This window comes from Euleptes europaea, chromosome 14 (assembly GCF_029931775.1).
Source record: "Euleptes europaea isolate rEulEur1 chromosome 14, rEulEur1.hap1, whole genome shotgun sequence".
Classification (NCBI taxonomy): domain Eukaryota; kingdom Metazoa; phylum Chordata; class Lepidosauria; order Squamata; family Sphaerodactylidae; genus Euleptes; species Euleptes europaea.
This window is the reverse complement of record NC_079325.1, coordinates 49,879,627-49,893,403: the sequence shown is the minus strand read 5'-3', so window position 1 is coordinate 49,893,403 and position 13,777 is coordinate 49,879,627. Positions and strand designations below refer to the sequence as shown.

Sequence of the window (13,777 nt, the reverse complement as noted above, 5' to 3'; positions counted from 1 at the left end):
GACTCTATGGCATTGAAGCCACTCCCCTCTCCAAACCCCGCCCTCCTCAGGGTCCAGGTATTTGCCACTTCTCAAGGGCAGCCAACAGAAAACCAGCAACAACATGGGCATTTCAGTAAATTGGAATCAGGGGCTACTTACACTCTTTCCCCTCTGGATGAGAAGCAAAGCCAGTCACAATCCCAGCCAGGCTGAAAAACAAAGTAATGTGCCTCGCTGGGGTCTCCCGCTGGCTGCATGTGCAGATATGCCCCCTGTGACTCCTCTAAACTCCATAAATTATGAGTGGGTGGGAAAATGAGCGGGTTTGCACATGCAATAGAAAGAGGTGGTAGAATGGGCAGTACCACTTCAGACCGCAGGTGGAGGACCACCGTTTGGAAGACTCCCCTGTGTTAAAACTCTCAGCAAGAAGAAAACCAGCAGAGCGAGCAAAGGGATGGGGTTAGAGTTGCCAACCTCCAGGTAATAGCTGGAGATCTCCTGCTATTGCAACTGATCTCCAGCCGACAGAGATCACTTCACCTGGAGAAAATGTCTGCTTTGGCAATTGGACTCTATGGCATTGAAGTCCCTCCCCTCCCCAATCCCCACCCTCCTCAGGCTCCGCCCCAAAAACCTCCCACCGGTGGCGAAGAGGGACCTGGCAACCCTAGATGGGGCAGAACAGTTCTCGCTGCCCTGCTAGCTTTCTTTTTGCAAGAAGGGCTCTTTCTTTGATGTGAAGGGTCATGCAAATCCATCACCCCTTGCAGCCTCCCTTCTACCACCTGCGTGTGTGAAGATCAAAGACACCTGCTGAAGATCAGGGTCACTGTCTAGGACAGGAGCTTCTGGAAGAGCCAAAATGCTGAAATTCGTTACTTGGACACGTCCGAGATTACTGGAAGAGCCTGGACAAGGGATGTTTGCAGGCCCGGATGAAATGGCACACACGAAGTATGCGATTAGCATCTCGATGCAAGGGATTAAACACAAACCCGTGTGGAGCGATTGTGTGGTTTTCCCACACCCCTCCTCGCGCTAAACGCACTCAGAGACAGCTGGCCTACAAAACCAACACACACACACAGTCTAGCTGCACCTTTGCATAGCTGCTGAATCCCTGGGCAGATAGATTTAAAAATAATAATAATTCCATTGTGCTATTTTCCACGGGTAGCAATCTGAATGGAAAAAATGAAATGAAAAACACAGCCTCCCAATGCAACACAAGAGCCTTTCTCTGCAGACGGGTCCTGACAAAACATTGCCTTCGATGATGCTCCAGCTTACCTCTCAACACTGGAATGGCGGGGGACACAAGGGGTTGCGAGGAAACCAGCCTGTTTCTCTCCAGCAAACTGCCCTGCATGCCTTCCCTGGCTATTTTTACCACTCTATATACTGTTGTCAGACGCGTGGCATGCTGGGAACGGGGTGGGGGGGGGGTGAATTATCCCTGCCTGGCTGGGTTGCTAGTGAAGGACACCCGACTCCTGAAGACGTGAGCAGCATAGCAATGCTTTGGGGGGCAGCTGCAGAGCGGGGAAATCCATAACGGGATGTGTGCAGGTGGCGAAAAGAAGGAGAAAAGTACCAGGCACAGACAGAAAAACTCCACTTTCGATCATTTGGTCTTATTTTCAATTAGGGATATTCTTTATCAACAGTAACCTTATTAAAAAGGTTTTGAGCTGGTGTTCAGATTACTTTCGGGGTGGGGAGCAGACAAACCCTTTTGCGTCTTGGTATGCCCTTTGCACAGACACACAGCCCTTAGACTGTGCACTTAGGCAGGGCAGAGGAAATCACTTGTGTGCAAATGCCTCCGTTCTGCCAGACAGGAGGTCCAGGACCAGATCTTCTCAGCATTTTTAAAAGGCTGATAGCTACCATGTGGGAGGGGGCCCATGCTGTGGCATGCAGGGGAGGGGGAAGAAAGCGATCAACTCTTGGGCCCTGCATGGTTTTGCTAACCAAAACCCATCTTCTCATTTCTGCTCTGTTGCTAGCTGTAGAAAGCGGGGCGTGGGGGGGGGGGGGGGAGACAGGAATCCTCTCTTTACCTGCTCCTTTAAAAAATTAAAGATGGGCCACTTTGGGCTTGGAATGATGTGTGTGTGTGTGTGGGGGGGGGGTCCTGCTCCATGTGTTAAAGCAAAAATGGGGAAATCACACACACACCAGCAATAATGGCTTGATGCGGGCGGGGGGATGGCTTGGTGCGGGGAGACAGGAGCCCTTCTCCCCCCCCCCCACAGTGTGTTCCAAGCCCAAAAAGTCTCTTTATTTTGTAAATAGCCATTCATTGCAGCTGTTGTGTGTAGGGTTACCAGGTCCAGGTTGAGAAATACCTAGGGTTGCCAACCTCCAGGTGGTGGCTGGAGATCTCCAGCTATTACAACTGATCTCCAGGCGACAGAGATCAGTTGCCCTGGAGAATATGGCCGCTGTGGCCATCAAACTCTATGGAATTGGAGTCCCTCCCCTCTCCAAACCTCAGGCTCCACCCCCAAAATCTCCAGTTAATTCCCAACCCACAGCTGGCAACCCTAGGTTTTTTAAAGGCACAAAACACTTCAGCATTTTTATGATCATTTATACACAAAGACATTTCAGAATGACATTGTGATTGATACCTGATGAAGGAATTGTTCGAAATGAGTGGTTACCCAGAAATCTGTAGCAGTATGTACTGTTGTGGGTGTATTAAACATGGCACATTTTCACATAAGTACAACTGTTTATCACTAGGGTTGCCAAGTGCCAGGTGGTGGTGGGCAAATCCCCACCAATCCACCGGGCTGTCCGCTGACCAGCTGAGGATCGGCGGGCAACCCGTGCACGCCGACCCTCAGCTGGTCAGCGGACAGCCTGGTGGATTGGTTTACGTCCGGAAGCGCCGAATCGCAAAGGGCCGGTTTCCACTCACACTCCCAGTTTGAGTGGCAAAGGCCTGTTGTGATGCGGCATTTTCTCCTGGTGAACTGATCTCTATTGCCTGGAGATCAGTTGTAATAGCAGCAGATCTCCAGCTAGTACCTGGAGGGCCATGGAGAGCGACTGTGGCTCAGTGGTAGAGCATCTGCATGGCATGCAGAAGGTCCCAGGTTCAATCCCTGGCATCTCCAGTTAAAGAGACTAAGAAAGTAGGTGATGAGAAAACCCTCAGCCTGAGACCCTGGAGAGCCGCTGCCAGTCTGAGTAGACAATACTGACTTTGATGGACCAAGGGTATGATTCAGTATAAGGCAGCTTCATGTGTTCATGTGTTGGCAACCCTATCCTCTCAGTATCCTGACCCCAGGGCCAAACCATATCATATGTTTTTTAGCAAGGAGGGTCTGTGCTCAAACACTGTTTTTTAAAATCTGCAGGGGCCCAATTTGGATTGGGACTACAGTGCAGGGGGTGTTTCTGCCTTTCCCCCTGAGCCGATTTTCTGAGCTGAAACAACCCCTGTAGGGAGTTATCTGAATAAATTTGGAGCTGCACATGAAGAAAAGTAATACCGCATGGGGGGAGCAGGAGCCCCTCCTCCCCTCACACCGTGGTCCTGAGCTGAATCAGGCCCCCAAAGGCTTTAGAAGCAATGTTCCCCACAGCTGCTGTGTATCTGTGGGGAAAGCTAGTCAGTTCTGTTGAACCTGGGCCCAACTAGTTAAAAAACGTACTGTGTAGCTTGGCCTTCAGCCTACTGAAGTCTTTCAAGGAAAGAACCAGGACTTTGATTATGCCTGGAAGAAAACTGGCAGCCGGCGGTGTTCTTTTGAAGCTGGCAAGATGTGGTCCTGTACCCTTCCGCCAGCCAAGAGCCTTGAGGTTGTGTTTTGAACCAGCCAAAGCTTCCAAACTATCTTCAAGGCCTAAAACAGGAGTAGTAAGGAGATGAGGGTGAAGAGTGTGTCAGTGGCCTGGCAACTATCAAACTGGCCCCCATAGTTGTCCCTTTAACAGCAACGTAACCTGAAGTAACAAGAAGGTGAAAATGTTTAGCTCCAGGGCACAAAAAGTTTCAGAGGCTGCAGCAAGCCAAACCAGGGTTTCCCAGCCAGTTGGCAAGTCTAGCAAGAAAAGCAATTTAGGAAAGCTCTTCCGAAGAACTAGGTAGTGAAAGAGAAGAGGCAGTCAGAGAAAAGGAAAAGCTGTTCCCAAAAGTGGAGGAATCCTAGGATTGCCAACTGTGGGTTGGGAAGTTCTTTGAGATTTGGAGGTGGAACCTGGGGACGGAAGGGACCTCATTGGGCTATACTGCCATAAAGTCCACCCTCCACAGCACCCATTTTCTCCAGGGGGAATAGAATAGAATCATAGAGTTGAAAGGGACCACCAGGGTCATCAAGTCCAACCCCCTGCATAATGCAGGAAATTCACAACTACCTCCCCCCCAATACCCCCAGTGACAGAAGATGGCCAAGAACTGGTCTCTGTCTTCTGGAGATCTGTTGTAATTCCAGGTGATCTCCAGGTCCCTGCCTGGAGGCTGACAACCCTATGGAGGACAGGCTCTGACAGGAATGATTTTGAATTTCTCAGCCCTGCTGTTTTCAACCTCCTGTTTAGATTTTGATTATGCAAAAGGCATGGATTCCAGTACATGTGAAAGAGATCTGGGAGTCTTAGTGGACCACAAACTGAACATGAGTCAACAGTGTGATAAGGCGGCTAAGGCGGCCAATCCAATTCTGGGCTGCATCAATAGGAGTATTGTGTCTAGATCAAGGGAAGGAAAATAGGAGCCCCGTGGTGCAGAGTGGTAAGCTGCAGTACTGCAGTCCAAACTCTGCTCACGACCTGAGTTCAATCCCGACGGAAGTTGGTTTCAGGTAGCCGGCTCAAGGTTGACTCAGCCTTCCATCCTTCCAAGGTCGGTAAAATGAGTACCCAGCTTGCTGGGGGTAAAGGGAAGATGACTGGGGAAGGCACTGGCAAACCACCCCGTAAACATAATCTGCCTAGATGTGACGTCACCCCATGGGTCAGGAACGACCCGGTGCTTGTACAGGGGACCTTTACCTTACCTATTCTGCATTGGTCAGACCTCACTTGGAATACTGTGTCCAGTTTTGGGCTCCACAATTTAAGAAGGATGTTGACAAGTTGGAGCGTGTCCAGAGGAGGGCGACCAGAATGGTCAAAGGTCTGGAATCCATGCCTTATGAGGAGAGACTTAGGGAGTTGGGTTTGTTTAGTTTGGAGAAGAGAAGGTTGAGGGGAGACATGATAGCCATGTTTAAATATTTGAAGGGATGTCATGTTGATGGGGGAACTAGCTTGTTCTCTGTTGCTCCAGAGACTAGGACACGGAGTAATGGATTTAAACTAATAGAAAAGTGATTCCACCTAAACATTAGGAAGAACTTTCTGACGGGGAGGGCTGTTCGACGGTGGAATGTGCTGCCTCGGAGGGTGGTGGAGTCCCCGTCTTTGGGGGTCTTTAAGAAGAGGCTAGATGGCCATCTTTCGGGAGTGCTTTGATTGTGGGATCCTGCATGGCGGGGGGAGGGTTGGGGTCACTGGGGATGTGGGGGGAGGTAGTTGTGAATTTCCTGCATTGTGCAGGGGGGTTGGACGAGATGACCCTGGTGGTCCCTTCCAACTCTATGATTCTATGATTCTAAACACAACCCATGACTCTTCTTCACACCATTTCTCCCACCAGATATCTCCCACAAAACAACTGCCTTTTCAATGTTGTGTATCTGCATTAAACATGTGTGTATTATGTATTAAAAACAGCACAACCTGCATACGTAATACAAACAAAACTAGCAGCAAACAAAGAGAGAAATAACATATAGAGAGGCAAAAGCATTTTACTCATCCCTAGTTCCAATCACCATCTAACCCTTAAAGAGACCCTCTTGCTAGTTTCCAGTATTTATTCTCTGCTTCACGCGCACGGCAGGCAGCCAGAGCACGGCTGGTCAGTGCCAAGGCTACTCCTGACCTCTGCCCTTTGGCTGCTCGCTGCTTGGACAAATGGACTCCGCCGTGATTTCCCATGGACCCAAGGGAACTGCCGCCAACCCCCCACTTCCTGTTTTTGACTGAGAAACAGGAATTGTGGCTTTCAGCCAATCGAGGCTCTGGAAAATCTGACAGCTTTGCCAAGCCCGGGTCTGGTACATGTCACTTACCTGCCCTTCCTCGTGCTCCTCCGTTGGAGGCTCTCGGCCAGGGCCGAAGAGAGAGTCCAGCGAAGCCAGCAGTGGAGACTCTGAATTAAAAGCACAAAAAAATCATCACCACATCTCGCACGCTTATGGCTGCTCTGTGGGGCGGGGAGGCTGTCAATGGGAGAGAAAACTACAAAGAGTCTTGTGGCACCGAAAGACTAACGAATGTATTGTGAAGCATTTGTGAGTCACGGCTAACTTTGTCACATCTGAGTTCCGGCTGAGGCGGTTGCCGCACTTTGTATTCCCAGCGATGTATTAAGAGTTTGAAAATGTTATAAAAAACACCGCTTTAAAAGGGTTTTTGGATACCACGGCTTATAAATGGTTGGAAGACGCCTTCACAGCTAAAGGGGCCAAACAAAGTGCGAACAGTATTTTTTATAACGTTTTCAAACTCTTAATACATCGCAGGGAATACAAGTAACCCCCTGACAAAAGCTTCTGCCACCAATACCGCAATTAAGTCTTTCTGGTGCCACAATGTATTTGGTTATTCCAGCTGAAGCCGACCACCATGGCTACCTGTCTGGGATTTGCCTTCGTGGAAGAGAAGATACTCCCAGAATTGCAATGGGCAGAGGTGAGTCTTGCACAGCCTTTACAATTTGAGAATTCTGGAAATGAAATATGTGGCAAGGTTTCTTTCAATCCTTATAGCCCTCCAACACTAGATATATGCTGCTCAAGATCAATTGATCAAGGAGCTTCTAAGGGATAAAAGGAAGGAAATGAAATATGTGGCACTGTACATGTACACATGTGCACACGTGCGCACACAATCCAGTTTAGCCCCACGGCAAACCAGGCTTTGTGTTCCAAAAACGGTGCATTCATTCTGAGTAACATTTTGGCTGCCCTCGAGGAGAGACAAGCATTCACTTCTCCCTCCTTTGTTTTTTTGTGCCACAGGGGCACAAGCTCTCTGAGCCAGACTTGACTGGACAGACTTGTCTGCCCCATTCACACATTAAAAAAGAGGGTGGAGTCTAACTCTACCATCTAAAGGGGCACACAGGAATTGAACCCTCCTTCAACCCCATTTCCTTTCCTTCCTGCACGTCAGTTCTAGAACTTTTCTCCCAGCAGTTGCTCTGTCACTGAATCATGACTCTTACCCTCATAGATCAAGCTGACTTTCAAGCTATAATATATCCCAAGACCTGATAGGCTCTAGATCAGATTTCCCGATTGGCTGGGACCAACATATAATCCCTGCTTGGCCAGACCCAACCTCAGTCCCAAACATTCTGGGACTACAGCCAGGATTACTTCACACTTTCTTCGTGATTGATCGTCTTCAGACTCCACTCATGTTCCCCCACTAGCTTCTCTTTTCCTACAAACAGCCTCTCTGCATTTTTACTTTATCTACGGCCTGCATGGTCCACTCACTCACAGACTGCTGCTTGGTCACACGTCTCCTATTGTATCACCCTTCTTTGGCCTGGCTCCTTACATAATGATTTACTTCCAATCTGCATTATCGAGGGAAAGTGATAGGCAGAAACAGAGCCATCTAACGGCCTAATTAAACAACACATTATTTATAGGTCTACCCAACGTGCTGGGAGTTCTGTGCTGTACACATGTAGCCTATCTTTATATATACCTTTACCTAAGAGGGCAAATAATGGCTCACAGGGACTGTCTCTTTACACATTACAGACAGATAGCATGGTGTAGCATGGAGGATAGAGTGTCGGACTAGGATCATGGAAGTCTGGGGTTCGAATCTCCACTTCTGTCATTAGGGTTGTCAGGTCCCTCTTTGCCACCAGTGGGAGGTTTTGGGAGTGGAGCCTGAGGAGGGCAGGGTTGGCCACTGTGTGAACAGACTGCTGGACTTGATGGGCCTTGGTCTGATCCAGCAGGGCCTTTCTTATGTTCTTATGGGTTTCGGGAGGGACTTCAATGCCATAGAGTCCAATTGCCCAAGCGGCCATTTTCTCCAGTTGAACTGATCTCTATCGGCTGAAGATCAGTTGTAATAGCAGATCTCCAGCTAGTACCTGGAGGTTACAATACAAAATAGGCACCTCCGTGCCAATACCAAATGGTTAGTAAAACTGCAACAGAGTCTCCAATACAAAAGTAGCAAACAAGTCTTATTAGTGCTTACACATAAATGACATCAACAGAACAGAGTGAAAAATACATATAGAAACAAAGTTATATACAATATATACAGTTTAATTAAGTGCAGTCTTTATGCACCAACTGCCATGTTCTTCCAAGTATATATTAATTTTTCTTCAAAGAGTCCAATAACAGGTTCAATCCCAAAAGAAACGCTTTTTGGGAAAAGATGGGGGACGGCCGTTTCAAGTCTTTTCTTCAGCCCCAATCCTAAATTAAACACAGTATACAGTGTTGTATCTAGCATAAATATAAAAAAAATAAACGTATACAATAATTAGCAGTTAAATACTTACAAAAAAGCATTTCCAAAAAGTGAACCCAATGATCAGTTCTTTCACTCAGTTCTCAGTTCCACGAGGGATACTCGGCTGCACTTTGGTTGTTCCTATATGTATTTTTCACTCTGTTCTGTTGATGTCATTTATGTGTAAGCACTAATAAGACTTGTTTGCTACTTTTGTATTGGAGACTCCGTTGCAGTACCTGGAGGTTGGCAACCCTATCTATCATGAAAGCTGACTGGGTGACCTTGGGCTTCTCACATATTTCCAGCCTGACCTAACTCACAGGGTTGTTGTTACAAGAAAACAGAGGAGGGGAAACCAATGTTCTAAGCTGCTTTGTGTCCCAACTGGGGAGGGAAATGTGATATAAATAAATAAATGCACACAAAGGCACAAATTACAGAGTCTAGGGTCCCAACCCAGTGGCCTGTGTACCAAGGCAGAAGTGACTGGCAGGTTTTCAATTTCAGTGCTCACAGTGCCTTATTCAGATTGTGATTGTGGAGCACATGGAGAGGGGATTCACCCTTCCCCGCTTCTCCACCAGTGCCAGTTTCCTGACTAGTGGTTCCAGGTATGCACTATTTATAGGGTTGCCAGCTCCGGACTGGAAAATACCTGGAGATTTTGGGGGTGGAGCCTGAAGAGGGTGGGGTTTGGAGAGGGGAGGGACTTCAATGCCACAGAGCCTAATTGCCAAAGTGGCCATTTTCTCCAAGGGAACTGATCTCTGTTGCCTGGAGAGCAGTTGTAATAGTGGGAGATCTCCAGCCACCTGCTGGAGGTTGGCAACCCTAACTATTTGACTTGTTGGGGAAGCCAACCTGTACAGTCAGGGGTTTCCCCAACAGGCCAAACAGCAACCCCCTAGATAATTTCAGATCAGATCAGAAGTATCTGGCTGTCCTCAACCAGGGCCAGGGCCTTTTTGGCCCTGGCCCCAGTCTGGCAATATGCTCTGTCAAATGAGACCCAGGCCCTGCAGGATTTAGCTCAGTTCCGCAGGGCCTGTAAGACAGAGGTGTTCTGCCAGGCCTACGGTTGAGAGCAGCAACGGTTCCATCATATCTGGCCTCCTTGTATTATCTGTATCATTTTCTATTCCATTCTGAGTTCATTTCGCCCACCTCGCCTTCCTTTTCCTGACTAGAAGGATGTCTCTACGCCTTGAATGATGCCATATGGATTGTGCAATATGGAATTTTTAAACCTGTGTAATATGTAATTTTAGACTCTACTAGAGTTTTTAACAAAATTGTTATGTATTGTTTTAAATGATTGAATGTTAATTATATTGTTGTTGTGCAGGATGTGAGCAGCCACGGGCCTGACCTCGGTCGGGGAGGGATGGGAGAACCAGCGTAGTGGTTAAGAGCACTGGTTAGGAGCAGTAGACTCTTATCTGGAGAACCGGGTTTGATTCCTCCACGAGTGGCGGGCGCTAATCTGGTGAACCGGGTTGGTTTCCCCACTCCTACACATAAAGCCAGCTGGGTGACCTTGGGCTATCCACAGCTCTCTTAGAGCTCTCTCAGCCCCACCTACCTCCCAGGGTGTCTGTTGTGGGGAGGGGAAGGGAAGGTGATTGTAAGCTGGTTTGATTCTTCCTTAAGTGGTAGGGAAAGTTGGCATATAAAAACCAACTCCTCCTCCTATAATAATAAAAATAAAAATGGTGTGGGGGACAAGGTTGAATCCCTTTCTCCATATGCACCACAGTCACAGTCTAAATTGGGTAGAACGCACACAAGAGTCACAACATGTGACTGTTACACAGGCAACTGGGTGGAGACCCTGGATCCAACCCACGTACTCCATAATGAGTTAAGGGACCTGGTCAGGTTAGGAAAAACGGTCCTGCGGAGTAGGCTTAAGTCCCTTCACCCCAAGTGTTCTGATCCAAATCGGGCTGCAGCAAGCCTGGGAGTGAAGTTTCAACACAGAACATCCAGCACACAGGACCTGTGGTGGACCCAAACACAATGTATTGTGTAGTTAGTTCCCAAGGCTCACACTACGACAAGAAGTCTAGCTCCACCCGCCCAAGTGGCACTGTTCCTTCGCTCATTCATCCGGGCTTAAATGGGTGCCTCTCTCACCTGGAACCTCCATCCCCTCTGGGAACAGCCGCTGCTGAACACAAGAGCTGATGTCCGCAAATATATCGTCTTCCTCTCTGTCTGCATCAAACTGGAGAGGGGAAGTGGGAAGAACATAAGAAAGGCCATGCTGGATCAGACCAAGGTCCATCAAGTCCAGCAGTCTGTTCACACAGTGGCCAACCAGGTGCCTCCAGGAAGCCCAGACAAGACGACTGCAGCAGCATTATCCTGCGCTCTAATGCAGACTCTGGAACACAAGAAGCTAAATTATGTTGTTTTAAGCAACCTTGGGCCATAAAGAATCTTGCAACTCCTTGGAAGAGTTAATGTATTTATAAATCCAGAAGTCTTTAAGGGGGCACAGAATTCTCCCCCCCCCCCCGCAAGCTACCGACATTTAAGCCTGCAACCCTAAAAAACACTTTCCTAGAAGTTAGCCCCATGGAATGAAAGGGAACTTACTTCTCAGTAGACCCCCTTGGGTGGACTGTCTCTCTGCAGCTAAGACCATGCAATGGGAAGTCTCTCAATTCAAATTTTATCCCACCTCTGAACTCCCAGATAGTCTCCCTCTCAGCCTCTCTCCTGCCACAGGAGGATAATAATACTGCTCCTTGCAAGGAGTGAAGAGAGGATACATGGGAGGGGCTTGATCACTCGAAAATGCTTTTTAAATGCTAAGTATTATTATCAATAAAAATAATTTTATCTGTTTCAAGTTTACTATTTCAGGAGACAAGCTGGTGGTCCCTGAAGAGTCACGTGTTGAGAGGGTTAAACTAAAATACCCCCAAACCAAAATCTGTCCCTCTGGGATTCTATAATTATTCCATCTCCCTCCCTAGTATTTCCTTTAATGCCTTTCAACTGAGCCACACTCATAGCTTTCTCCTGCATGCTCAGACCTCACCAAAATGACTTGTAGGTTCCTTTTTATCTTTTGGTCAGCTTACAAAGTCATATTTTTCTGCATACCTGGAGAGTCCCCCAAGAATGTAGAAACCCAGTTTTTTTGTTGATGTGTAGCCTAGTTTAGCTGCATATCAGATTGGCATGGGGGCCCTCCATTTGATTATTAAAGTAAAATAAGAACAATGGAAGCCAAGATTCTCAAGCAGCTGAGAATCTGCCCTGCAATATGTAATTCTGTACTTATCTCAGGCTTGCCAAATATTGCAACACACACAAAACGTGGGTTACTTCAGAAAGTAACAGGTTACATTATTGTTCAAAACCACTTTTCCCAAGGCATCGATTGAGATGATATCCAAGAAGGTAAGAACCAGGAATCTCACAAGGTCCCAACTTTGAATCTTTGCCTTAATTGCTATTTTGGATTCCCACATCCATCCCCAACGACTTAGCATACCCATCAACCCAGTGTGTGACCTTCCTCATGCCGTCTCACCCGCACGATGGTCCCCTTTTCTTGGTAATATTTCACAATCAACGAGATGTTATGCTTGAAAGTCTCCAGCCTGCGCTCAATAGCGTGGGCGTTATCATCCAAACGACCTTGCTCCTGCGCCCGTTTTTCTAGCCGCTGACGGAGCTCTTGGCTGGAACAAGCCAGGAACACAATGAGGTCTGGTGAGCCAATCTGCCAGCGAAGGAGACAAGGAACAGGTGTCAACAGGGGGGCGGTCCTCTTCCTTCTCCTACAATTGCAAACACTGAGTTTGCCCCATTACCTTTCCCTTTCCTTTATTCCTTCTATCCTCTCCCCTCTTTCCCCTGTCATGTGCCCCATATACTCATACATTGCCTACTACAATGCCATTCTCCCCAACAGTGAGAAAAGAAGAAAAGCCATGCTGGATCAGACCAGGGTCCATCAAGTCCAGCAGCCTGTTCACACAGTGGCCAATCAGGTGCCTCTAGAAAGCCCACGAACAAGACAACTGCAGCAACATCTTGCCTGTTTTCCACAGCACCTAATATAATAGGCATGCTCATAAGAACATAAGAAAGGCCCTGCTGGATCACACCAAGGCCCATCAAGTCCAGCAGTCTGTTCACACAGTGGCCAACCAGGTGCCTCTAGGAAGCCCACAAGCAAGACGACTGCAGCAGCATTCTCCTGCCTGTGTTTCACAGCACCTAATATAATAGGCATGCTCCTTTGATCCTGGAGAGAATAGGTATGCATCGAGGCTGCGGGTCTGATTAGACAATACTGACTTTGATGGACTGAGGGTCTGATTCGGTATAAGGCAGCTTCATGTGTTCATCTGCTCACAGAGGTTCAGGACGATCCCTGAACTGCAGGTTTGGCTTCCTTTCTGCTTGCTACTTCCCTTAAACATTCCTGTAATGTTCCTGCCCCCGCAGTTACTGCACCAGGGTTTCTTCAAGGTCCTACTGCCTAATGACTTTTCATACCCTTATTTATTTGTTTGTTTGTTTCCACTTATTACCTCGCTCTCCCCGGCCAGGACCGGGCTCAGAGTGATGTGCTCCCTGCAGCTTACAAAATCCCAGTAAATGTCCCAATAAATCAGCAAAAACATTAAAACATTTAAAAATAGCCCTATAAAATCATATAAACCTTGTCCTAATTTGCCTAAGGTGCCTCTAGAGTGTAAAGCACAGAACACAAATTTCAACTAGGCGAGCAGATGGAATAAATCAGATTGAATACAAAGATATTACCGCATGTATATCTGAAAGGAAAATAAGCACACACACAAAAAGGAAATTTATTTAAATAATTGAGAATATTTTAATTCAATATTGTCAATAAGACATGGCTAATCTGGGGAATGAAATAAGTGGCTCTTCTGGAAAACAGTCCCCTAGGAAGTACATATGTACATATGAAGCTGCCTTATACTGAATCAGAGCATTGGTCTATCTATCAAGATCAGTACTGTCTACTCAAACTGGCAGCGGCTTTCCAGGGTTTCAGGCAGAGGTCTTTCTCATCACCTACTACTAACTGGAGATGCCGGGGATTGAACCCGGGACCTTCTGCATGCCAAGCAGATACTCTCCTATTGAGCCATGACCCCTGTCAGACGTGTGACCCACTGATTCCATTGCCACGTGCTTTCTCAAGTCCACAATAACAGATCCCCAGGAGGCTTGT

At 47.5% G+C, this 13,777-nt stretch overlaps 1 protein-coding gene across 3 annotated transcripts in view; it reads right to left on the bottom strand.

Annotated features, from left to right (window-relative positions):
- Positions 1-13,777, bottom strand: part of AK1 (adenylate kinase 1) — a 65,218-nt gene that overhangs the window by 30,918 nt on the left and 20,523 nt on the right. Inside the window, exons 6-8 of one of the 3 annotated variants that reach the window (XM_056860321.1) lie at positions 12,098-12,289; positions 10,687-10,777; positions 6,123-6,202 (exon numbers count right to left, since the gene is read on the bottom strand). The exons of 1 other annotated variant lie outside the window; for it this stretch is intronic. In XM_056860321.1, the coding sequence (XP_056716299.1) occupies positions 6,123-6,202; positions 10,687-10,777; positions 12,098-12,289 (363 nt within the window). Of the gene's footprint in view, positions 1-3,331; positions 3,343-6,122; positions 6,203-10,686; positions 10,778-12,097; positions 12,290-13,777 lie in introns of those variants that run through there. One more of the 3 variants, XM_056860319.1, reaches the window with a different exon arrangement.